This window comes from Carcharhinus amblyrhynchos, chromosome 34 (assembly GCF_965287045.1).
Source record: "Carcharhinus amblyrhynchos chromosome 34, sCarAmb.v2.hapA, whole genome shotgun sequence".
NCBI lineage: Eukaryota > Metazoa > Chordata > Chondrichthyes > Carcharhiniformes > Carcharhinidae > Carcharhinus > Carcharhinus amblyrhynchos.
The window spans coordinates 5,249,782-5,275,968 of NC_137357.1; the positions used below are offsets into that span (position 1 = coordinate 5,249,782).

The following is a 26,187-nucleotide window of genomic DNA, read 5'->3' on the forward strand; positions in this document are numbered from 1 at the left end:
GGGCTGAATGGCCTCCTTCTGCACTGTAGGGATTCTAAGTCGAAGCTCAATTATGTATCAGTAGGGCATGCAAATCAAGGACGTAGAAGCTTCGGGGCAGTTTGGGATGAGCAACAAATGCTGGCCTTGCCTACATTCCAGGAAAGAAAACACTTTTACGTAGCTGGAAATCCGGACCTGTTTTTACAGTAAAGATTGTGGATTTGCTGAAATGAATTGTAGAGCATTAGTCTTACATGAAATCTTGAGCCATCATCATGGCTTAGTGGCCATTGTGCCAACCCTACGCTGAGATTGCAGCCTTCAAACCACTCCTATAACATCTATTATTATGTCTAATTTGGACTGCGAAGTTTCTTTTTTTAACCCTCCCAAGGTTCCAGTGATGGTATCCAGTGCCAAAGACTAAACTTGAGCTGTTTCTGAATGTTATTAAAGCCCCAGCGATTGGATTGTTACTTTAAGGAGGTTGGTTGAGTTAGCTTCAAGTGGAGGGATGAATTCTTGGTTTGCCAACATCTTCCATCAGCAAATTGGAGCTATTTTTCTGACCACTTCCAATGGCAAACCACCGCCCCCTCCGCCAACATATCTCATCACCAAATCCATCACCTTCATCAGACACTAGGTTACGGTGGATTGGCCATAGTAAATTGCACCTTCGTGTCAGGGGACTGGCAGGGTAAATAAATGGAGTTATGGGGATAGAACCTGGGTGGGATGGTGCTCGGTGCAGACTCGATGGGCTGAATGGCCTCTTTCTGCACTATAGGAATTTTATGACTCACTCACTCTGAATCATGGCAAAACCAGCAACCATTGGTGGCCTAACCTTAGCTTCAAATCTGCCATTTACTATCAGTCCTGTTTGATTTTCATTGGTTAGCTTTGCCTACACCCAGGCACCCGTGTTTTTTTCTGTCACTTTTTAGGTGTGGGTATTCCATCGCCATCACTCCAAAGGTGTGCAGGTTAGGTGGATTGGCCAGGCTAAATTGCCCCTTAGTGTCAGGGGGATTTGTAGGGTAAAATACATGGGGTAACAGGCATAGGGGCTGGGTGGGATTATGGTCGGTGTGAACTCACTGGGCTGAATGGCCTCCTTCTGCACTGTAAGAATTTAATGATTCCCAGTGCAGTGCTGAGGGGATGCTACACTGTTAAAGGGTCTCACCTTTCAGATAAGACCCCTCTCTGCCCTCTCACATGGACATAAAAGATTCCAGGGGAGTTATCCGAGGTGTCCTGGCCGGAAAAGGAACCTCAGTCACTGGGGACAATTTTCCAGCCTCCAGTTTGCCTTGGATGCAAATCCCGTTCTGGTTGTTAACTCTCGAGAGGAGGTCGTAACAGGATTTGCACCAGGGAGATCTCAGAATGAGGTAATCCCAACCTCACTGGATCACTACTGGTTTCCAAAAGCCAGTTATGATGATCCGGGCTCGAGTGTAGTTGCTGGATGGCGAAGGAAAATGGCTGGGCACTGTCAGCCATGGGGACTTCCCATTATTTGGGGAGGGAGAGCGGAGGCAATGGTAGGAGGAAGTGAGGTAATGTCTGCATTGGCGGGGGGTGGGAACTGGGGAGGGATGGCTCTGATCCTCCAATGCGGATGATGTTGGGGGAGACAATCTTTTTGGAACAGGCCTTGCCAGAGTCTTTAGGCACATCCCTCAGGATTGATGGTGCAAAATACACCCTTGCTTTTTGTTTGACAAAGTGTCAGAAGATCTGGAGAGAAAGATGTGCTGTCTGGATGGCCATGCTAAATTGCCATGGAGCATTAGGAAGATTTGCTAGGGTAAATATATGGGGTTACGGGAATAGGGCCTGGGTGGGATTGTGGTTGATGCAGATTCGATGGGCGGAATGACCTCCTTCGGCACATTAGGGATTCTGTGAAAACCTGTCTGTTTCTCTGGGGACACGTTTTCAGTCAGAATCTAACACTTTGTCATTTTTTGAGAAAATTCTGCCCATATCTGATTGTGGTACGTAGGAGTTTGCTAAGTGCAATTGGTTGTCATGTCTAGGGGGTTTTAGTGTGGTCAGTGCAGGCCTGGAGGGCTGAAAGGCCTGTTCCTGTGCTATAATTTTCATTGTTTTTTGTTTCCTACATTACAACGGTGACATGATCCAAGGTGGCGCTGGAGCGAGGGGACTTCTCGCAAACTGTGCCCAGCATACCTTCCAATTCTGTCTTTCACTCTTGTATTTGCTTCTAAAACTTTATTCTAACTCTTTTAACCTCTCTAACAATGTTATGACTATAACACCACATTCTGCACTCTCTCCTTCCCTTCTATATGAATGATATGCTTTGTCTGCGTGCAAGGAACAATACTTTTCACTGTATCCCAATACATGTGACAATAATAAATCAAACAGTACTTTTCACTGTATCCCAGTACATGTGACAATAATAAATCAAACAGTACTTTTCACTGTATCCCAATACATGTGACAATAATAAGTCAAACAATACTTTTCACTGTATCCCAATACATGTGACAATAATAAATCAAACAGTACTTTTCACTGTGTCCCAATACATGTGACAATAACAAATCAAACAATACTTTTCCACTGTATCCCAATAATGACAATAATAAATCAAACAATACTTTTCACTGTCTCCTAATACATGTGACAATAATAAATCAAGTCAGATCAGTTTAAAAAGTGATTCATTGGCTGTGGAGTGCTTTGGGATGTCGTGAGGTTGTGAAAGGCATTAGAAAAAATCGAGTCCTTTTGCAGCCACGCTCTCTGGCTGTCATCCTGACCTATCTGCTTCTTTCTCACATATTCCCAGTTGGGAACTGTCATCATAGAATCCTGCAGTGCAGAAGAAGGCCATTTAGCAGGCCACAATCCCACCCAGGCCCTATTTTGGCCATTTAGCACGGCCAATCCACCGAACCCACACACCTTTGGACTGTGAGAGGAAACCGGAGAAAACCCACAGACACAGGAGAAAGTGCAAACGCCACACAGACAGTGACCCAAGCCGGGAATCAAACCCAGGTCCCCGGCACTGTGAGACAGCAGTGCTAATCACTGTGCCACCGTGCTGCCCCCTATGGGATTCACTTTTTAACATGAAAACTGACAGAAATGCAAGTTGTTTTGATCCACATTGCTCTGTTTGTTTAAAATTCCTTAAAACTTGTGTTGCCAACAGAGCCTTGTGACAACGCAAAGCAGTTATTACCAATTTTGAGTTATCACCCAGTTGATTGTATTGTGAGCCGCAGCGTTGCCTAGGTATTTTTAAATTTACAGGAAATGTTCCTGCCTTGTAAATATTGGGTGTGTTTAAATAACTCCCTGATGGTTTGCTTTGGAAGCTGCGCCGTTGCACTCTGTGTCCTAGTTTTCTCTATTTAGTTCAGAGTGTGCAATGAGGGTCTGGTTAACTCATCAGCTCTTTGTCAGGGAAAGAGCTGCAGACATCTCTCGAATCCAGTGATTGCTTTCGATCTCTGAACTCTACCATCTTTCTTTGGCGAAACTTTCTTACATGAGCACTGTGCTGTCTGTCTGTCTTTCTCTCTCATTCTCTCTTGCACTGTCTATCTCTCACACTCTATGTTCTGCTCTCACACCACTTTATTTGTCTGCCTCACACTCTGTCACTCAGAGAATCAGAGAGGTCTACAGCATGGAAACAAGCCCTTCGGCCCAACTTGTCCAACTCCTAAATTAATCCCAATTGTCCACATTTGGCCCATAGCCCTCTATACCCATCTTACCCATGTAACTCTCTTTTTAAAAGACAAAATTGTATCCGCCTCTAGCAACTTATTCCAGACAGTCACCAACCTCTGTGTGAAAAAATTGCCCCTCTGGACCCTTTTTTATATCTCCCATCTCACCTTAAACCTATGCCTTCTAGTTTTAGACTCCCCTACCTTCGGGAAAAGATATTGACTATCTAGCTGATCTATGCCCCCCATTATTTTATAGACCTCTATAAGATCACCCCTCAGCCTCCTGTGCTCCAGAGGAAAAAAATCCCAGTCTACCCAGCCTTTCCCTATAACTCAAACAATCAAGTCCCGGTAGCATCCCAGTAAACCTTTTCTGCACTCCCCCTCTCTTACACCATTCTTTATCTCTGTCTGTTTGTCTGTCTCTCAGATAATGTCTCTACCTCTCTTTCTCTTACTTGCTCACTCTCACGCCATTCTGCCTGTCTGTCTGTCTCTCTCTCTCTCATGTACTGTCTTCCCCCTCTCTCACTCACTCTCCCACCACTCTAACTGTCTGTCTGTCTCTCTCTCTCTCAAACTATCTCTCCCTCTCCCGCTCACACCACTCTCTTTATCTGTACATCTCTCCCTCTCTCACGCACTGTGTCTCCCTCTCACTCACACTCACAACACTCTGTCTCTCTCTCTCTCTCTCTCACGCACTGTCTCTCCCTCTCTGACTCTGTCTCACACCACTCTATCTCCCTCTATTACGCACTCTCTCTCTCTCTCACTCTATCTCACACCACTTCTCTATCTTTCTGTCTCATACATTGTCTCTCCCTCTCTCAATCACGGTCACACCACTCTCTCTGTCTCTCTCTCTCTCTCTCACGCACTGTCTCTCCCTCTCTCACACAGTTTCACCATTCTCTCTATCCGTCTCTCTTTGACGCACTGTCTCTCCCTCTCTCACACCACTCTGTCTAATGCACTGTCTCTCCCTCTCTTCTCACTCTTGCACCACTCTCTCGATCTCTCTCTCTCTCTTTCTCACTCTCTGTACTTCTCTGTCATTCACATACAGTCCATCTAGCATAATTATGATTAATGCTTCAACGAACTTCCATCCCTGGATAGCATTATAACAGTGACTACTTCCTGAAACACTTTGGGACATGCTGAGGGTGTGAAAAGTGCTATATAAACATAAGTCTTGATTTTCGTACCTTACAGTTCCTGCTGCCTCTCCCTACAACATTCCCATAGAGTTGAAGGTTAGAATCATAGAATCCCTGCAGTGCAGAAAGAGACCATTTGGCCCATCGAGTCTGCACCGACAATAATCCCACTCAAGCCCCATCCCTGTAACCCCATGTATTTTACCCTGCTAATCCCCCTGACGCTAAGGGGCAATTTAGCATGGCCAATCCACCTAACCTGCACAATATTGGACACTAAGAGGCAATTTAGCGTGGCCAATCCGCCTAACTTGCACATCTTTGGGCACTAAAAGACAATTTAGCATGGCCAATCCACCAAACCTGCACATCTTCGGACACTAAGGGGCAATTTAGCATGGCCAATCCGCCTAACTTGCACATCTTTGGGCACGAAAGGACAATTTAGCATGGCCAGTCCCCCTAACCTGCACATCTTCAGACACTAAGGGGCAATTTAACATGGCCAATCTATCTAACCTGCGCATCTTTGGAGCGTGGGAGGAACTTGGATGAAATCCACACAGAACTTGCAAACTCCACACAGATAGTGACCCAATCTGGGAATCAATCCCAGGTCTCCGGCACTGTGAAGCAGCTGTGCTAATCACTGCCACCCTTTACTGCACTATCTTGCGCTGTAACCCATTCTATACCAGGACCTCAGCGCTTTGTGGTCAATCAGAATTTCTACATTTTATATTCCTCAAACTAGGAACTCTAAACTGTCTGCCAAGGATATAGTAGTTGCTATGTTACTGATTAGTAAGACAGAGAACTGGACTACTAATCCAGAGACACAAGCTCAAATCCACTGGTACATTTAAATTAATAAATATCAGACAAAAAGCTAGTCTCATTAATAATAATCATGAAACTGCTGTATTGTCATGGAATACCAATTTCGTTCATTGATGGAGGAAATCTGCTGGTCTGGCCGACATGTGACCCAGACCCATAGCAATGTGGTTGACTCTTAATGCCCTGCCTGGTGAAATAGCCCAGTAATCCACTCAGTGCTACTCAAGAAGGTGGGCTCACCACCATCTCAAGGGCAATTAAGGATGGGCGGTAAGTGCTGGCCTTGCCCAGCGACGTCCACACACCACGGATAAGTAATAATACTTTGAGCGCATTCTCTGTGACTGTGATTCCGGATAATGGCTGCTGGAGAAGGTGAGGACTCCGTCTTGCCAGGCGTGTACCAGAGCCAACAGTATTCCATTTGGAAAACTCTGGGCTTGATTTCCTCCCTGAGGTTTCATTTCATGGAATTTGTACGACGGGAACTTGCCAAGACACTGGGAAGCTTTCATGTCTCGCTTCTTTTCAAGATGAGAGAGCACAGAGAGCAAGCAGTGCTGTCAACCAAGAACTCTGTCCAATTAATCTTGCAGTTTAGATTAATGAAGGGGCTTTAGTGACATGGAAAGCTTGGGCTTTCCCTCTGTGAAGCAGAAGGGGTGACAAGGGGAGATTAAATAGAGGTGTTCTGAAATGTGAAAGGTTTTAAAAGCGCTAGTAAAAGTTCTGTTCTATTGGCAGGAGGGTTGCTCACTCAGAGGACACAGATTTACGTTAACTGGCAAAGGACTGAAATGAGGGCTGTTTTTATGTGTGAGCTTTTGTGATCTGGGATGTGCCTTGCCTGAGAGGCTGGAGAGGCAGATTCAGTTCTGACTTTTCAACTGAATTTGGACAAATAGTTGAAAAGGGAAGATTTGCAGAGAGAAAGCAGGGGATTGGAACAAAAATGATGCTGGAATCTGAAACCAAAAGAGAAAATGCTGGAAAATCTCAGTAGGTCTGGCAGCAACTGTAAGCAGCATCTGGGTAGACCATGGCCTAGCGGTATCACTTGATTATTAATCCAGAAACTGTTCTGGGGGATCTGGGTTCAAATCCTGGCACGGCAGATAGTGGAATTTGAATTCAACAAAAAATATCTGGGAATTGAGAATCTACTGAAGACCATTGTTGATTGTCAGAAAAACCCATCTGATTCACTAACATCCTTCAGGGAAGGAATCCACTGCCCCTTTCCCGGTCTGGCCTCCATGTGACTCCAGAGTCACAGCAATGTGGTTGACTCTCAACTGACCTCCAAGGGCAACTAGGGATGGGCAATAAATGCTGACCCAGCCAGCGATGCCCATGTCCCATGAATGAATAAAAAAAGAGAGAAAAGAGCTGATGTTTCGAGCTGAGATGACCTTTGTTAAAGATTTGTCAGCTTTGACAAAGGGTCATCTGGATTTGAAACGTCAGCTCTTTTCTCTCCTTACAGATGCTGCCAGACCTGCTGAGATTTTCCAGCATTTTCTCTTTTAGTGAGGGGAGTGGGACATGTTGTTTCGCTTTTTCACTGTTGCCTTCTATCAATGACAGTTGATGTTAGGTCAGTTGCTAATTCGAGTTGGTATCTCAGTTGAAATGGGAGATTAGTAATTTTCTTCATAAGCCAAGGCATTAGTGATCATAGATCAGTTTGATTTCATTGAATGGCATTCAGATTCAACGATGGCTTCCTCCTGTTCCTACATTAATGATGGGCTGATTGGCCTCCTCATGTTCCTGCAACTCAGTGATGGACTGAATGATCCCTCTCTGTCCTTATGTTCCAGTGATTGGCTGCATACCCTCCTCCTGTTCCTGTGTTCCAGTGATTGGCTGTATACCCTCCTCCTGTCCCTATGTTCCAGTGATTGGCTGTATACCCTCCTCCTGTTCCTATTCCCCCTTGATTGGCTGCATACCCTCCTCCTGTTCTTATGCCTGTGATGGGCTGAATGGCTTGCTCCTGATCCTATGCCCCAGTAATGGGCTGACTGGCCTCCTCCTGTTCCTGTGACCCAGTGATGGAGTGAATGGCCTCCTCTTGTTCCTGGTTGTCAAATAGGAGGCAGAGAGTGGGGGTCAATGGGTGCTATTCGGATTGACGGATGGTGACTAGTGGAGTGCCCCAGGGGTCGGTGCTGGGGCCTCAGCTATTTACCATTTATATAGATGATCTGGAGGAGGGAACCGAGTGTAGGGTGTCGAAATTTGCTGATGACACCAAGATTGGTGGAACGACAAATTGTGCGGAGGGTGTGGAGAGTCTACAGAAGGATCTAGATAGGCTGGGCGAATGGGCCAGGAACTGGCAAATGGAATTTAATGTTGGCAAGTGTGAGGTGGTCCACTTTGGTAGGAATAATGGTAGGAAGGACTATTACTTACGTGGCGAAAAACTGCAGCAGGCGACGGTGCAGAGGGACCTCGGGGTCCTTGTGCATGAGTCGCAAAAACCCAGCTTGCAGGTGCAGCAGGTGGTCAGGAAGGCGAATGGGATGCTGGCCTTCATAGCGAGGGGGATTGAATATAAAAGTAGGGAGGTCTTGCTGCGGCTGTATAGGGCATTGGTGAGGCCGCAGCTGGAGTACTGTGTGCCGTTTTGGGTGCCGTACTTACGCAAGGATATTTTGGCCTTGGAGGGAGTGCAGAGGAGGTTTACTAGGCTGATACCGGAGTTGAGGGGGTTGAGCTATGAGGAGAGGCTGAATAAACTGGGCTTGTACTCGTTAGAGTTTAGCAGAATGAGGGGAGATCTCATTGAGACGTATAAGATGATGAATGGGATGGATAGGATAGAGGTGGAGAGACTCTTCCCGCTCAGAAGGGACAATAGGACGAGGGGGCACAGCCTCAAGATAAAGGGGGGGTGCGGTTTAGAACGAAGTTGAGGAGGAACTTCTTCACTCAAAGGGTGGTGAATCTCTGGAATTCTCTGCCCGTTGAAGTGGTGGAAGCTACCTCGCTAAATATTTTTAAGATGTGGGTTGATGGGTTTTTGATAAGAGAGGGGATTAAGGGTTATGGGGAGAGGGCGGGAATGTGGAACTGAGCCATGACAGATCAGCCATGATCTTATTGAATGGCGGGGCAGGCTCGAAGGGCCAGATGGCCTACTCCTGCTCCTATTTCTTATGTTCTTATGCCCTATTGATGAGCTGAATAACCCCCCGCTGTCCCTATGTTCTCGTGATGGGTTGTCCTGTTTCTGTGTCCCAGTGATGGACTAAATGCCATCCTCCTATTCCTGTGTCTCAATGATGGGCTGCGTGGCCTCATCCTACTCCTGTGCCTCAGTGATGGCCTGAATGGCCTTCTTTGCTTTCTATGTTCCAGTGATGGGTTGAATGGCCTCCTTCTGTTCCTGTGTCCCAATGACTGGCTACATGTCCTCCTCCTGTTCCTGTGATCCAATGATGGACTGAATGGCTTCTATAATGTTCCCATCATTGCATTTGCTTAACTCACATGACAAAGTGAATATTGCTGCATTGTCATGTTGGCAACTCCCCTCTTGCTGTATGGCTATGAAAATTGAAAACTATAATAGCTTTATCAAAAGTAAATCCTTCTTAAAATGAACATCCAGCAGAAGTGACAAAAGTTACTGTTGGCTTTAGCAAGCACGGGTTTGTACCTTACCTGTTACAGAGGAACTGATGTTTAACTTGATCAACCAGTCGCTGGGACGTGTGGATCAAACAGCACTCGCAAAACCCAAAACTAAAAAGGTTCTGTTGGATGTGATTTGGGCAACACTTGCCAAGCAATCCTAAGTGTGCTAACAGCTACATTAACAACCAGTTTAAGATAACCAATCGAGATGGTGGTTCATTTCTGCTTAATGATGTGTTGTACATTGGGAGCCATTCCCTGCTAACAACAAGAAAATACAGCGGAGAGCAACAATATCCAGGAAATTCGTCTTAATTCCTGGAGACTTCAGGACGATTCTGAAGGGTTGGGAACTTTAATGACTTTGAATCAGGCCGTTGAGGTTGGCCTATTGGAATAGGAGCTCCCTGATTAAGGAGCCCCCACCCCTCACTATCTTGGGGACCTGGGGTGGAGGGTGCTGCACGCAGCAATACCATACAATTGTAGGTTGTACCGGTTCATGGGCTCCCAAATGTGTCCTTTCTGCAACCTTGTGGAGCCCGTGGACCATGTCTATATTCTGTATTATAGGCTGCACAACCTTTTCAGTTTCCTGAAAAACCTTCTGTTGATGTTTTGTTTGCAGTTCAGTCCTACGCTCCTGATTTATGGGCACCTGGTACAGAGGGGTGGCGAGGAAGGAGGAAGACCTCCTCGTGAACCTGCCCCTGGGTCTGGCAAGGCTGCCATCTACAGGTCCAGGCAGCGGGCGATTGAGGGGGTCATTCAACCTGACCGTCTGCCCCTCTACCGCGGCTACATTCGTGGCCAGGATGACCCTGGAAAGGGAGCATGCGGTGTCTGAGGGCACTGTTAATGCTTTCTGTGGGTACCGCAGGGTCCGGGATGCATTATTGACCCCTTTAATCACATTTTAATTTGATGTTTTAAGTTTCCTTTCCGCTTTTTCTCTTGTTTCAGGTGGTTCCCCTCCTTTTAGGGAGCTGCCCATTTTGTGTTGTCCCTAAGTTAATTTGATTTTGTTTATTTGGTTGGACACAAAGAGTTCCCTGATTAAGGAGCCAATTGATGGGCCAATCAGGAAGTCTTTGCCTTGTTCTTAATTTAGAATGTCAGTTCCTCTGGCATCCCTGGAGATATTCCGAATTTGGAATATAGTGTTCAGTTCATGTTGCCACACTATCAGAAGGATGTGGAGGCTTTGGAGAGGGTTCAGAAAAGATTTACCAGGATGTTGCCTGGTACAGAGGGCATCAGCTATGAGGAGAAATCTGAAAAAAATTGGTTTGTTCTCACTGTAGTGACAGAGATTGAGGGGAGACCTGATAGAAGTCTACAAGATTATGAGGGGCACAGACAGTAGATTGTCAGAAGCTTTTTCCCAGAGTGAAAGAATCAGTTACTAGGGGGCATAAGTTTGAGGTGCAAGGGGCAAGGGTTAAAGGAGATGTACGAGATTAACAGAGGGTGGTGGATGCCTGGAACTCGCTGCCGGGGGAGGTAGTGGAAGCAGATAAGATGGTGACTTTTAAGGGGCTTCTTGACAAATACATGAGTAGGATGCTAGTAAAAGGGTAGGTCTCCAGAAGGGTAGGGGGTTTTAGTTTAGTCAGGCAGCATGGTCAGTGCAGGCTTGGAGGGCCGATGGGCTTGTTCCTGCTCTGTAATTTTCTTTGTTCTTTGTTCGTTCTATAGACTGCTAACTGCTAGCACCCTGTGTACTGCTGTTAGAGTTTGTCAGTAAAGGGATTTTAGTGAAGGGACTTCTGCCTCCAAAGACTTATGACAGGAACCTTCACTGTTTCTAATGAATGCCCTGGTCATGGAAGGTCTCGGGTGGACAAGGCCTACTGATCCTCAGTCTACAGAATGCATTCCTGGCATTAGAGCATTGCTGGCAAGGTCAGAATTTATCTCTGCTTGTCTTCTGGAAGCTGGTGATGCTAAGCCTTCTTGAACTGCTGCAGTCCGTGTGTTGTAGCACATTGATTCAGCTAAATGAACTGTGAGGCCATCTCATAGGGCAGTTAGGATCAACCGCATTGTTCTTAGTCTAGAGTCTGGTAAATGGCAGATAGAATTTAACCCTGAAAAGTGTAAGGTGATCCACTTTGGAAGGAGTCATTTGACAAGGAAGTATTCAATGAACCACATGACACCAGGAAGTTCTGTGGAACAGAGGGACATTGGCATGTTTGTCCATAGATCTCTTAGTAGGGTGGCAGAAAAGGGCATTATTACAATTTATTTATTTATTAGTGTCACAAGTAGACTGACATTGACATGAAGTTGTTGTGAAAATCTCCTCGTCACCACTCCAGCGCCTGTTTGGGTACACTGAGGGAGAATTTACATAAGAACATAAGAAATCGGAGCAGGAGTAGGCCAACTAGCCCTTCGAGCCTGCCTCGCCATTCAATAAGATCATGGCTGATCTGTCGTGGCTCAGTTCCACATTCCCGCCCTCTCCCCATCACCCTTAATCCCCTCTCTCATCAAAAACCCATCAACCCGCGTCTTAAAAATACTTAGCGAGGCAGCCTTCACCACTTCAACGGGCAGAGAATTCCAGAGATTCACCACCCTTTGAGTGAAGAAGTTCCTCCTCAACTCCATTCTAAACCGCCTCCCCCTTTATCTTGAGGCTATGCCCCCTAGTCCTACTATCCTTTCTGAGCGGGAAGAGTCTCTCCACCTCTATCCTATCCATCCCATTCATCATCTTATACGTCTCAATGAGATCTCCCCTCATTCTTCTAAACTCTAACGAGTACAAGCCTAATCTATTCAGCCTCTCCTCATAGCTCAACCCCCTCAACTCTGGCATCAGCCTAGTAAACCTCCTCTGCACTCCCTCCAAGGCTAAAATATCCTTGCGCAAGTACGGCACCCAAAACTGCACACAGTACTCCAGCTGCGGCCTCACCAATGCCCTATACAGCCGCAGCAAGACCTCCCTTTACACCTAACCAGCGGGCATGTTAGTAGGGTGATGAAAAAGGCATAGAGGGCGCTTGCCTTTATCAATTGAGGCAAGTTACAAAAGCAGGGATGTCATGATGGAGTTGTACAGAACTTTGGTGAGGCCACAGCTGGAATACTGTGTGCAGTTCTGGTCGCCACATTAGGAAGGATGTGATGGCACTGGAGGGGGAGCTGAGGTACCTGGCTGAGCACTTCGCACGTCATAACATTCAAGGCTATGGGCCAAGGAATAGAGTTTAAGTGTTTCTCATGTGTCAGTGCAGACTCATTGAGCCAAAGGGCCTCTTACGCACTGCATGATTCTGAGTCACATACAGGCCAGGTCAGGTAAGGATTTCCTGCCCTGAAGGGCATTAGTAAATTGCGCAGTTCAACAGTTTTGTGGTCATTATTAATGAGCCTGATAGTTTAATTCCAGATTTATTAATTAATTGAATTTAAATTCCCCCAGCTGCTATGGTGGGATTTGAAATCATGCCTCACCACTGTGCTATTGAACCTCTAACTGTGCTGATCTTAAGAGACAAGTATTGGAACATTCCTTAGCTCTCACAATCTTTCCTTCATACATTTTTCAAAAACAGACTTGCCTCCCGCCCTACGTTTTGCAAACATGATGGTGCCTTACACCTCAGACTCTTTATCCCCCTAAACTTGAATGTCCCTGCGGTAAAATGCCCTTCGGAAGTAAAGCATCCTTTAGCCTCGAGAGAGGGAGGTGAAATCCCTTGTTTTACTGCAACTTAACCCATTTGGAGCACAACACTGCTCCAGAGACAGCTGTGTTAGAGAGCTTATCCGCACTCAAGGATTAGAGAGGTGATTGAGTCCATTTCATGTATTTTGACACATCAAAGACCAATGTAATAACCCGAGGGTCAGGTATGTACCTTACAGATGCAGTCAAGAGTTATGCTGAAATATTTCAACCAAGTTTTTGTTAAAAAATTAGTGAATCAAAACAACTTTGCATCACTTAACCTTTGTGCTTTGTGATCTAGTCTGTTGTTTGCTGTACACCCTCCTGTGAAGTCTGTCTTACCTCTTGTTTTGAAGGCACCAGCTAGCATTAAGAAAAGCTCTACATTTCCACTCTCACTGTGTTCCCAAACACAACTAACTATTCAACACTGGGAACATAGGCGTTGAGCGTCCAAAGATTATCATCTTTGGATCCTTGCCATGCATACACACAGAGAGTGAACACAAACACTTAGCTATGCGTCAGTGCACATACTTTCTCACATACCTACACCGACATGCACACTGTCATATAAGCACACACATGCGCTCATGTACTTACACAAATGCAATCTCTCACACATACTGATACACGCTATCACACATATACGCACACACATACATGCACACACACTGCCACATACATGCGTTCACATATACAAGCGTATACATAAACACTCTCAAAAGTCTCTCACACACTGTTAATCGTGCTCAAATACACAGATTGTGTCGGGCAGCACGGTGGCACAGCGGTTAGCGCTGCTGCTTCACAGCACCAGGGACTTGGGTTTGATTCCCTGCTTGGGTGACTGTGCGGAGTCTGCACGTTCTCCCTGTGCCTGTGTGGGTTTCCTCTGGGTGTTCCGGTTTCCTCTGAAAGATGTGCTGGTTCGGTGCTAAATTCTCCCTCAGTGTACCCAGACAGGCACCGGAGTGTGGCGACAATAACTTCACTGCAGTGTTAATGTAAGCCTACTTGTGAGTAATAAATAAATAAACTTAAACTTTAAATGCACCTTTTCTCACATGAATGCTTACTCATATTACTGCACATACGCACGTGCCTGCACTGTTTGCAAATCACTCACATACACAGATTTGCGCACCTATATACGCTGTCAGAAACATAAATATGAACGCCTATCTGCCACAAATACACATTTTTATACTCATACAGACACTATCTCAAATACGCCCAGTTCATTCACACAAAAACGGAAGGACACCAATGCACAAACACTCTCAATTGCTACTTGCTTGGTTTGGGAATAATTAACTCAATTGGACTGAAATCTCCCCATCATTGGACCATGTCCCCATTATGCTTTTCTTTATTCATTCGTGGGACATGGACGATGCTGGCTGGCCAGCATTTATTGCCCATCCCTAGTTGCCTGAGGGTATTTGAGAACCAACCACATTGCTGTGGCTCTGGGGTCACAAGTAGGCCAGACTGGGTAAGGACAGCAGATTTCCTTTCCAAAGGACATTAGTGAACCAGGTGGATTTTTCCAACAATCAACAATGGTTTTGTGGTCGTCAGTAGATTCTTAATTCAAGGATTTTTTTTTATTGAGTTCAAATTCCACCATGTGCCGTGGAGGGACTCGAGCCTGGGGCTCCAGAACATTAGCTGAGGTTGTGAATCAGTAGTCTAGTGATAATATCATTAGGCCGTAGCCTCCGCATTGCAGGGAAGATGGGATCACACTAGACAGGGTGCAAAGGATTTATGAGGATTTTGCTTAGGCTTCAGAATTTTAGTCATGAGGAATAATTAAATAGATGGGGATTATTTTCTTTGGAACAAAGAAGGCTAAGGGATTCGAACCCGGGTCCCCAGAACATTAACTGAGTTTCTGGATTAATAGTCTTGCGATTATACCACTAGGCCATCACCTCCTCAAATTTTGTATTGGTAATTATGATGGAACAAACTGGGAACATGTTGGATGAGTTAGCATCCCACTTTAAATTCTCGTGGTGATACCCATTCAACTGAAATAAAATATAAACATCTCTTTTTATCTTCTCTTTCTCTCTCTGTCTCTCAGATCAGATAACTGGCCTTCACTCAAACGGAACAAGCCTCCTGAAGGATAGCAGAGATGACCGAGCCAACAGCAATACACGGAGAGGTAAAACCAGTAGTGCTGTGCTAACCAAACTCATTGGACTTAATTGGAGAGTGTAAGTAGACAGGAATCCCACTCCTGCCCCATCACTACTCAGTGAGCTGCTTCGGAAGTGATCATTCCAGGGGGCTGGGTCCATCTTGGCACCTTAACTGAATAATCACTCCCATTCACCAAATGCCCATGTGGGTGAGGTGGCAAGGAGGCCATATTCCCAGTGAGAATTGACGTGACCAGCAGAGCTCAGTGGAGGGAAATTCGATGATAGATGAGGGGAAAAGTAAAAGTAAAGTTTCTTTTCATTAGTCACAAGTAGGCTTACATTAACACTGCAATGAAGTTACTGTGAAAATCCCCTTGTCGCTACACTCCAGTGCCTGTTCGGGGACACTGAGGGAGAATTTAACACCTAACCAGCACATTTTTTGGAGTGTGGGAGGAAACCGGAGCACCCGGAGGAAACCCATGCAGACACGGAGAGAATGTGCAGACTCTGCACAGAGAGTGACCCAAGCTGGGAATCGAATCTGGGTCCCTGGCACTATGAGGCTGCAGTGCTAAACACTGTGCCCACCATGTTGTACAAAGAGGGAGAATTTATTCAAATGGTGCTTTTGCCACCACAGGAAAATCTGGGGGCCACCCCAAAAGAGAATGCTGGACAATCTCAGCAGCTCTGGCAGCCGTCTCTCCTTTGGTTTCAGATTTCGGAAACCACGGTAATTTGCTTTCATGTGGGTGCCATCCTGGCTGAGTTAGTGAGACTCTGGTACTGGAGCGACATTTGAGAGACAGAATCTATCCTGATCATTCAATGCATTACTGAGGGAGTGCTGCACTGTCAGAAGTGCTGTAGGTGCCAAGTTAAGTCAAGGTCTGCTCATCCTGTTCCAGTGGCCAGGGTCGATGCTTCTGATCCACAAGGAAGAAGAATGGGAGTTCTTCTGATGTCCTGGGATCATAATCCATCGCCAACCAACCCCACCAAGACTAGGATCCATCTTGATGTTGCTGTTTGTGCAATTTAATTGTGCACTCAGTGACTGCCTGCTCACTTGCAGAGCAACAGTTGCCATGCCACAGAACCAATGGCATGATAGGAGGCTATTTGTCCCATCGCCTCCATGCTGGGGTGAAGTGGGATGTACGGTGGCACAGTCCGTCGCGCTTTGCACTGCTACCTCACAGTGCCAGGAACCCCGATTCGATTCCCGGCTTGGGTCACTGTCTGTGTGGAGTTTGCACGTTCTCCCCGTGTCTGCATGGGTTTCCTCCAACTGCTCCGGTTTCCTCCCACAGTCCAAAGATGATATGGAGATGCTGGTGCTGGACTGGGATGAGTACAGTAAGAAGTCTTACAACACCAGGTTAAAGTCCAAAGTTTTATTTGGAATCATGAGCTCTCGGAACGCTGCTCCTTCATCAGGTGATTCCAAATTCTAGAATGGATTTGGGACAGAGTGAATAGAGAAAGACTGTTCCCATTGACGAAAGTGTGAAACTCAAGAGATTCAAGGTGTCTTGGGAGAAGAATCAAAGTTTATTTATTAGTCACAAGTAGGCTTACATTAACACTGCAATGAAGTTGCTGTGAAAATCCCCTTGTCCCAGCACTCTGACGCTGGTTTGGGTACAGTGGAGGAGAATTTAGCACCTAACCAGCACGTCTTTCAGACTGTGGGAGGAAACCGGAGCACCTGGAGGAAACCCACGCAGGGAGAATGTGCAGACTCCACACAGACTGTGTCCCAAACCAGGAATCGAACCTGGGTCCCAGGCACTGTGAGGCAGCAGTGCTCACCACCATGCCGATGGAGTTTTTGAAGGATGCGGAGAAGGGGAATCTCAGTGACACTTACAGAATACTGAAAGGCCTAAATAGAGTGGACGTGGGGAAGATGTTTCCATTAGTCGGGGAGACTAGGATCCGAGGACACATAGAAACATAAAAACATAAACATAGAAAAACTACAGAACAATACAGGCCCTTCAGCCCACAAAGTTGTGCCGAACATGTCCCTACCTTAGAGATTAGTGGGCTTACCTATATCTCTCTATATTACTAAGTTCCATGTACTTATCTAAAAGTCTCTTAAAAGACCCTATCGAATCCACCTCCACCACCACTGCCAGCAGCCCATTCCACTCACCCACCACCCCTCTGAGTGAAAAACTTACCCCTGACATCTCCCCTGTACCTACTTCCCAGCACCTTCAACCTGTGTCTTGTTGTGGCAACCATTTCAGCCCTGGGAAAAAGCCTTTGATGATCCGCTCAATCAATACCTCTGAACATCTTGTACACCTCTATCAGGTCACCCCCCTCATCCTTCGTCTCTCCAAGGAGAAAAGGCCAAGCTCACTCAACCTATCCTCATAAGGCACACTCCCCAATCCAAGCAACATCCTTCTAAATCTCTTCTGCACCCTTTCTATGGCTTCCACATCCTTCCTATAATGAGGCGACCAGAACATAAGAACATAAGAACATAAGAAATAGGAGCAGGAGTAGGCCATCCAGCCCTTCGAGCCTGCCCCGCCATTCAATAAGATCATGGCTGATCTGTTGTGGCTCAGTTCCACTTTCCCGCCCTCTCCCCATAACCCTTAATCCCCTCTCTTATCAAGAACCCATCAACCCGCTTCTTAAAAATATTTAGCGAGGCAGCCTCCACCACTTCAACGGGCAGAGAATTCCAGAGATTCACCACCCTTTGAGTGAAGAAGTTCCTCCTCAACTCCGTTCTAAACCGCCCCCCCTTTATCTTGAGGCTGTGCCCCCTAGTCCTACTGTCTTTTTTGAGCGGGAAGAGTCTCTCCACCTCTATCCTATCCATCCCATTCATCATCTTATACGTCTCAATGAGATCTCCCCTCATTCTTCTAAACTCTAACGAGTACAAGCCTAGTTTATTCAGCCTCTCCTCATAGCTCAATCCCCTCAACTCCGGTATCAGCCTAGTAAACCTCCTCTGCACTCCCTCCAGGGCCAAAATATCCTTGCGCAGGTGCGGCGCCCAAAACTGCACACAGTACTCCAGCTGCGGCCTCACCAATGCCCTATACAGCTGCAGCAAGACCTCCCTACTTTTATATTCAATCCCCCTCGCTATGAAGGCCAGCATCCCATTCGCCTTCCTGACCACCTGCTGCACCTGCAAGCTGGGTTTTTGCGACTCATGCACAAGGACCCCGAGGTCCCTCTGCACCGTCGCCTGCTGCAGTTTTTCGCCACGTAAGTAATAGTCCTTCCTACCATTCTTCCTACCAAAGTGGACCACCTCACACTTGCCAACATTAAATTCCATTTGCCATTTCCTGGCCCATTCGCCCAGCCTATCTAGATCCTTCTGCAGACTCTCCACACCCTCCGCACAATTTGCCTTTCCCCCAATCTTGGTGTCATCAGCAAATTTCGACACCCTGCACTCGGTTCCCTCCTCCAGATCATCTATATAAATGGTAAATAGCTGAGGCCCCAGCACCGACCCCTGGGGCACCCCACTAGTCACCAACCGCCAATCCGAATAGCACCCATTGACCCCCACTCTCTGCCTCCTATTTGACAACCAATCCTCTATCCACGCTAACACCCTACCCCCAACTCCATGTCCCCTGACCTTCTGCAATAACCTCTTGTGAGGTACCTTGTCAAACGCCTTCTGAAAATCCAGAAAGACCACATCCACCGGCTCTCCTCTATCCACTGCCCTAGACACATCCTCATAGAACTCCAGTAAATTTGTCAGACACGACTTCCCTTTAATGAAACCGTGTTGCGTCCGCCCTATCAAGCAATTCCCTTCAAGATGCCTCGCAATTTCCTCCTTAATGACGGATTCTAACATTTTACCTACCACAGACGTTAAACTAACCGGCCTATAATTCCCCGCCTTTTGCCTGGCACCCTTCTTAAACAATGGCGTAACATTAGCCGTTTTCCAATCTTCCGGCACTTCCCCGGAATCCAGCGACGTCTGGAAAATAACCACCAAGGCATCCACTATCACCTCCGCCATTTCTTTCAGAACCCTCGGATGCATTCCATCCGGTCCTGGGGACTTGTCCACAATCAGCCCCTCCAGTCTGTCGAGCACCACCTCTCTAGTAACAGTAATGTCATTAAGACCCTCCATTCCTACCACCTTTCCATCGCTAACACCCGGCAAATTATTCACGTCCTCCTCCGTGAAGACAGAAACAAAAAAGTTATTCAAGACCTTAGCCATATCCCCATCCCCTACCACTAGCTCCCCTTTCTCATCCTCTAAAGGACCAACGTTCACCCTAGCCAGCCTCTTCCTTTTTATATATTTATAAAAACTCTTGCTATCCTTTTTTATATTAAGTGCTAGCCCAAGGACCTTGCGGTGAAGGATCCTCTTGGAGAGAGTGATCATTGTATGGTGGAGTTTCTGGTGCAGATGGAGGAGGAGAAAGTGGGTTCCCGGACACGCGTCCTTTGTTTGAATAGAGGGGAGTATGGTAGGATGAGAGAAGAATTGGCGAATGTGGACTGGGGGAGTGCGTTGGAAGGTAGGTCTGCTGAGGAGCAGTGGAGGATCTTTAAGGAGATCTTTCTTGGTGCTCAGCAGAAATTTATTCCGATGGTTAAAAAGGACAGTAGGAAGAGAGGTAATAAGCCGTGGATAACGAAGGAGGTGAAGGAAAGTGTTAAATTAAAAGCGAAGGAATTTAGAGTAGCTAAGAGCAGTGGGCGAGAAGAGGATTGGGAAAGGTTTAAATGTCAACAAAGATTGACAAAGAAGTTGATAAAGGAGGGTAGGAGAAGCTGAGCACAGTACTCCAAGTGGGGTCTGACCACGGTCCTATATAGCTGCAACATTATCTCTCGACTCCTAAACTCACTTCCTCGATTGATGAAGGCCAGTACACCACACGCCTTCTTAACCACAGCTTCAACCTGCGCAGTTGCTTTGAGCGTCCTATGAACTCGGACCCCAAAATCCTATTGATGTTCCACACTGCCAAGAGTCCTACCATTAATATTATATTCTGCCATCCTATTTGACCTGCCAAAATGAACCACTTCACACTTATCTGTGTCGAACTCCACCCGACACAGCCTCAGAGTAAAGGGATGACCCTTTAGGACTGAGATGCAGAGAAATTTCTTTAGCCAGAGGGTTTGGTGAATCTGAGGAATTCATTGCCACAGAGGACTGTGGAGGCCAGGCCATTGAGTGTACTTAAGACAGAGATAGATAGGTTCTTGATTGGTAAAGGGGTCAAAGGTTACAGGGAAAAGGTGAGAGAAAGGAGTTGAGAAACTCATCAGCCATGATTGACTGGTGGAGCAGACTCGATGGGCTGAATGGCCTAATTCTGCTCCTCTGTCTTATGAGGAAAAGTTTTCTCACATAGCGTGTAATTAGGATCTGGATTGCGATGTCTGAGAGTGTGGTGTAGACAGATTCAATCGAGGCTTTCGAAAGGGAATGGGATAATTATGTGAATAGAAAATAAATTATGAGGGAAGGGCGGGTGGTGTGGGACTAGCAAAATTGGTTTTACAGAAAGCTGGCATGGGGTCCAGTGGGCCGAAAGGCCTCCTCCTGTGGCATAACCATTCTATGCTCCTATCTTCTTATTGGGCTGATGTACTTTGGAACAGATGTTTTCCTTAGAATTTTGTCCCCACTTCCCAGTGATATTAGGAGGAGACAGGGATCACCAAATTGGGTAGAATTCCCTTCTCCAGTGCATTACTGAACTCCCAGATAAGCTAAACTTACTTTACCTCCTTTTTTTTTTCGGTATTTGTGCTCTTGCCGTATTCTCAGACATTTTCGTGCTTCTGTGTAGGTGACAGACTCCAGAATGGCAGGGGAAAGCCCGCTCGGCGGAGGGGCAGAAAGTTCCGGAAGAACGAGACCCGCAGTCGAACGCGCCGAGCATCCACCTCCCGGCCTGAGCGAGTCTGGCCTGAGGGAGTGATTCCTTATGTGATTGGAGGAAACTTCACTGGTGAGTGTTACCCGTTCCTTGAATGGGAGCTTTCAGAACCAATCAGCTGACTGATCTGGGATCCTTCAAGATGGTACAAAAATATTCCTGAATATTGCTGAAAAGACACATATTGGCGAAGCTTTTTTGTTTCGTACTCATCAGGACAGATACAAGAATACCAAATGTCAAACGATCACAGCAATTTATACTCCAAGAGCCTTTCTGCACCAGTAATTATGCTGACAGCCAATTTAAGATGAGCCAGGCTCATAATGTGGCTCACTTATACATGCTCAAAGGTTCACACACTGATACGAAGGGACCCGTTATCTACAAACAAAAGGAATATGTTCAAGCCATGCACTCTTTCTTGGTGAACTTGGTGAATGTATAGTTCCCTGCTACTTTGTTCATGGTAACAGCTTGGCCACTCGGAGTTGACTTGCCAACCAATCAGCACCCCTTTCTCCTGTAGAATAAATTGTCCTGATGAGTGCAGGATGAAAAGCTTCAGTAGCACGTCTCTCTTTTCAGCAAACATATTCTTAAGTGCAACATGATTCCTCTGTTTTCATATCTCTATTTTATATAAAAAAGTAGAGGCACTGGACAAAGTGCAAAGGAGATTCACAAAGATGAGACAAAACCTGGAAGGTTATACTGGTCATCAGGAAAGAATGCACAAGCTGGCTCTTCTAGAAAAGTGGAAGCTGAGTGGTTGATAGAGAGTGTTTCCATTCAGGAGAGTATCCAAAACTAGGGACCTTAAATAAGTCAAAACCCTGAAACTCCCTCCCCAACAGCACTGTGGGTGTACCTACACTGCACAGAGCAAAGAACGATACAACACAGGAGCAGACCCTTCAGCACACCAAGCTTGCACCAACACATGATGTCTTTCTAAACTAAGAGCTTTTGCTTCTAGACGGTCCATATCCCTCTATTCCCTGCCCATTCATGTATCTGTCAAGATGCCTCTTGAACATAGCTATTGTATCTGCTTCTACAACCTCCTCTGGCAGCGCATTCCAGACACTTATCACCCTCTGTGGAAAAAAAAACTTGCCTCTCACATGTCCTTTAAACTTTCCCCCTTTTATCTTAAACCTATGTCTCCTACTAATTGACATTTCTCCCGTGGGAAAAAGACTCCAACTAGCCATTCTATCCATGCCGCTTGTAATTTTGTAAACTTCCATCAGGTTGTCCCTCAGCCTCTGATGTTCAAGTGAAAACAAACCAGGTTTGTCCGATCTCTCCTCATAGCTAATGCTGTCCATACCAGGCAACATCCAGGCAAATCTTTTCTGTACCCTCTCCAAAGCCTGCACATCCTTCTGGTAATGTGACGACCAGAACAGTACACAATATTCCAAAGTGCAGCCTAACTAAAGTTCTAAAAAGCTGCAACATGACTTGCTCATTTTTATGCTCTATGCCCCAACCGATGAAGGGAAGCATGCCATATGCCCTCTTGACCACCTTATTCACTTGTGTTGCCATTTTAAGGGGAACTGTGGACCTGTATACCCAGATCTCTCTCCATGTTAATGCTTTGATTCAAGAAAGCGACTCACCACCACCTCAAGGGCAATTAGGGATGGGTAAGAAATTCCAGCCTTGCGAGCAACACCCACATCCCATGAAAGAAATCCAGTAGAGAATTCGGGAGAAGTCTCTTTACATGAAGAGTGGTTACAATGTGAAGCTCACTATCGACTGATGATAGTGAGGGAAAGCTTGATAAGTTGATGAGGGAGCAGGGGTGATGGAAGGTTGAGGTGATGTTGGGTGAGAGAGGGCTTGCCTGGAGCATTAACATTGGCACAGATCAAATGGGCCAAATGGCCCAGTTCTGTTCTGCAAATTCAGTGCAAAGGTTTGTAATGCCAAAAGCTGGAATATTGTAAAATCTGCTGGACGCCATGGCCGCATCTAGGGCAGAGGCACACCATTGACTTTGGACAGAGCACTGGAGGGACAATGACTTTGCGAGTGAAAGTACAGCTCACCAGACTAAGCAGAGTTGGCATAAATGGGTCTTTTCCTGATTGGCAGTCAGTGACTAGTGGGGGTCCACAGGGATCTGTGCCAGGAACCCAGCTGTTCGCATTATATGTTAATGATTGGAAAAGGGAACTGAATGCATTATCTCCCAATTTGCAGAAGATACGAAATTGGGTGGGTGGGTGAGCTGTGGGGAGAATACAGAGGTGCTTTGGACAGGCTGAGAGCATGTGCATAGCAGATACATAATAATGTGGATAAGTGAGGTTATCCACTTTGTTAGCGATAATAGGAAGACAGATTATTACATGAATGGGTGTAAATTGAGAGAGGTGGATACTCAACGCGACCTTAGAGACCTCGTGCATCCGTTGCTGAAAGTAAGCAGCACGTACAGCAGGTGGTAAAGAAGGCAAATGGTATGTTGGCCTTCATAGCGAGAGGATTTGAGTATAGGAATAAGAATGTTTTGCTGCAATTGTATGGGGTGTTGGTGAGGGCACACCTGGACTATTGTGTGCAGTTTTGGTGTCCTTATCTGAGGAGTACAGTGAAGGTTTACCAGGCTGATTCCTGGGATGGCAGGTCTGTCATATGAGGAGACACTAAGTTGGTTAGAATTATATTCACTGGAGTTTAGAAGAGTGAGAGGGGATCTCATAGAAACTTATAAAATTCTAACAGAGTTAGCAAGGATAGATTCAGAAAGAATGTTCCCGATGTTGGGGGAGTCAAGATAGGCTGAGTGAGTGGGCGGGGACCTGGCAGATGGAATATAATGTTGGCAAGTGTGAGGTTGTCCACTTTGGCAGGAATAATGGTAGGAAGGACTACTACTTACGGGATGAAAAGCTGCAGCATGCTACGATGCAGAGGGACCTGGGGGTCCTTGTGCATCAGTCGCAAAAACCCAGCCTACAGGTGCAGCAGGTGGTCAGGAAGGCAAATGGGATGCTGGCCTTCATCGTGAGGGTGATTGAATATAAAAGTAGGGAGGTCTTGCTGCAACTGTACAGGGCACTGGTGAGGCCGCAGCTGGAGTACTGTGTGCAGTTTTGGTCGCCTCACTTGCGCAAGGATATTTTGGCCTTGGAGGGAGTGCAGAGAAGGTTCACTTGGCTGATACTGGAGTTGAGGGGGTTGAGCTATGAAGAGAGGCTGAATAGACTGGGCTTGTACTCGTTAGAGTTTGGAAGGATGAGGGGGGATCTTATTGAGACATATAAGATGATGAAAGGGATGGAAAGGGTAAAGGTGGAGAGGTTCTTCCCGCTCAGAAAGGACAGCAGGACTAGAGGGCACAGCCTCAAAATAAGCGGGGGGGCAGTTTAGAACAGAGTTGTGGAGGAACTTCTTCACTCAAAGGGTGGTGAATCTCTGGAATTCTCTGCCCGCTGAAGTGGTGGAGGCTACCTCGCTAAATATATTTAAGATGCGGGTAGATAGGTTTTTGGTAGGCAAGGGGGTTAAGGGTTATGGGGAGAAAGTGGGAAAGTGGAACTGAGCCACTTCAGATCAGCCATGATCTTATTGAATGGCGGGGCCGGCTCAAAGGGCTAGATGGCCTACTCCTGCTCCTATTTCTTATGTTCTTATGTTCTTATGAATCCAGAACTAGGGAGTCATAGTTTGAGGACAAGGGGTAAACCTTTTAGAACTGAGGTGAGGAGAAATTTCTTCACCCAGGGGATGGTGAATGTGTGGAATTCACTCCCACAGAAAGTAGTTGAGGCCAAAATGTTGTGTGATTTCAAGAAATTAGATATAGCTCTTGGGGCTAAAGGGATCAAGAGATATGCACAGGGTGGGGGTAATCAGGATATTGAATTGGATGATCAGCCAAGATGAAAGTGAATGGTGGAGCAGGCTCGAAGGGCCAAATGGCCTACTGGTGCTTCTAGTTTCAATGTTTCTATAATGTTTCCTTCAACAAATGTTTTGAAAGTTGTATTTGAAAAGCCAAGTGGCGCAATGACAAGTGAATAATGGGCGGGATGTCAAGCAAGCAGCCCTGGAGAGAGTAGGCAATCAGTTAGAATCAGAGACAGCGAAAATAGGAGAAAGAGTCATCCATTCAGCCCTTTGAGGCCCAATCCACTATTCATTGTGATCATGGCTGATCATTCAACTCAGTGATCTGTTCCCACTTCCCCCATATTTTGTAGTTTGTGCTTTCCGTAGCGGGACCTAGGCGCAAGGGCAGTCGGGAAGGGAGCGCAGGAGTACAAAAACAAGGCCGCGGGCAGCGGAGTGAGGCGGGTGCTGAGTGAGTACTGCAAGGGCTTTGGCTCACAGGGCTTAGGCGAGAGCAGGCTTAGGCAAGGTGAGATACTGGTCAAATTTTTCCATTTGTGGTCAAATAAATGGCAGGGTCCTTGGGGAGGCGTGTCAGCTGCATTAGGTGCAATACGTGGGAGTTCCTGGGGGCACAGCATCTCCGGAAAGTCCACATCTGCACCAAATGCCTGGAGTTGCAGCGTTTGAGGGCCCAGGTTAGGCAACTGGAGTTGAGGCTGGAGGATTTATTTTTAGTTCGGGAAAATGAGGCATTAATGAATAGGAACCAGATTCAAGAGGGGATCCCAGAGCCTAGGGAGGGGGATGGGTGGGTTACAGTTAGGAAGGGGAAAAAGAAGAGGAGTAATGTTCCAAAGGCTACCCCAGGGGTAGTCTCTCAAGATATCAGGGGTAAGGCGCCAACTGAGGTGGAAAGGGCACGAGGGGAAGACCGGAATGCCTCAGAGGGAAGGAAGGGGGCTGGATGTGAGATAGTGGTGGGGCCGGGAGGGTTAAAGGAATTGATAGGCGGTTCTGTGGGCAAAAGCGGGAGTCCAGGATGGTAGTCTGCCTCCCTGGAGCTGGGGTACAGGATATGTCGGAGAGGGTAGAGGGAAACTTGAGGGGCCAAGAGGCGGATTTAATTATACACATAGGAGAGAAGGACATAGGAAGGAAGAGTAAGGGGGGAAATACGTAGGCAGT

General features: G+C 46.5%; 1 protein-coding gene across 1 annotated transcript in view; it reads left to right on the forward strand.

Moving 5' to 3' along the window:
- bmp1a (bone morphogenetic protein 1a) overlaps positions 1 to 26,187 on the forward strand; it is a 209,879-nt gene that overhangs the window by 73,722 nt on the left and 109,970 nt on the right. The window contains exons 3-4 of the mRNA XM_080216817.1: positions 15,148 to 15,231; positions 21,055 to 21,216. Coding sequence (XP_080072943.1) covers positions 15,148 to 15,231; positions 21,055 to 21,216 — 246 coding nt within the window. The remainder of the gene's footprint in view (positions 1 to 15,147; positions 15,232 to 21,054; positions 21,217 to 26,187) is intronic.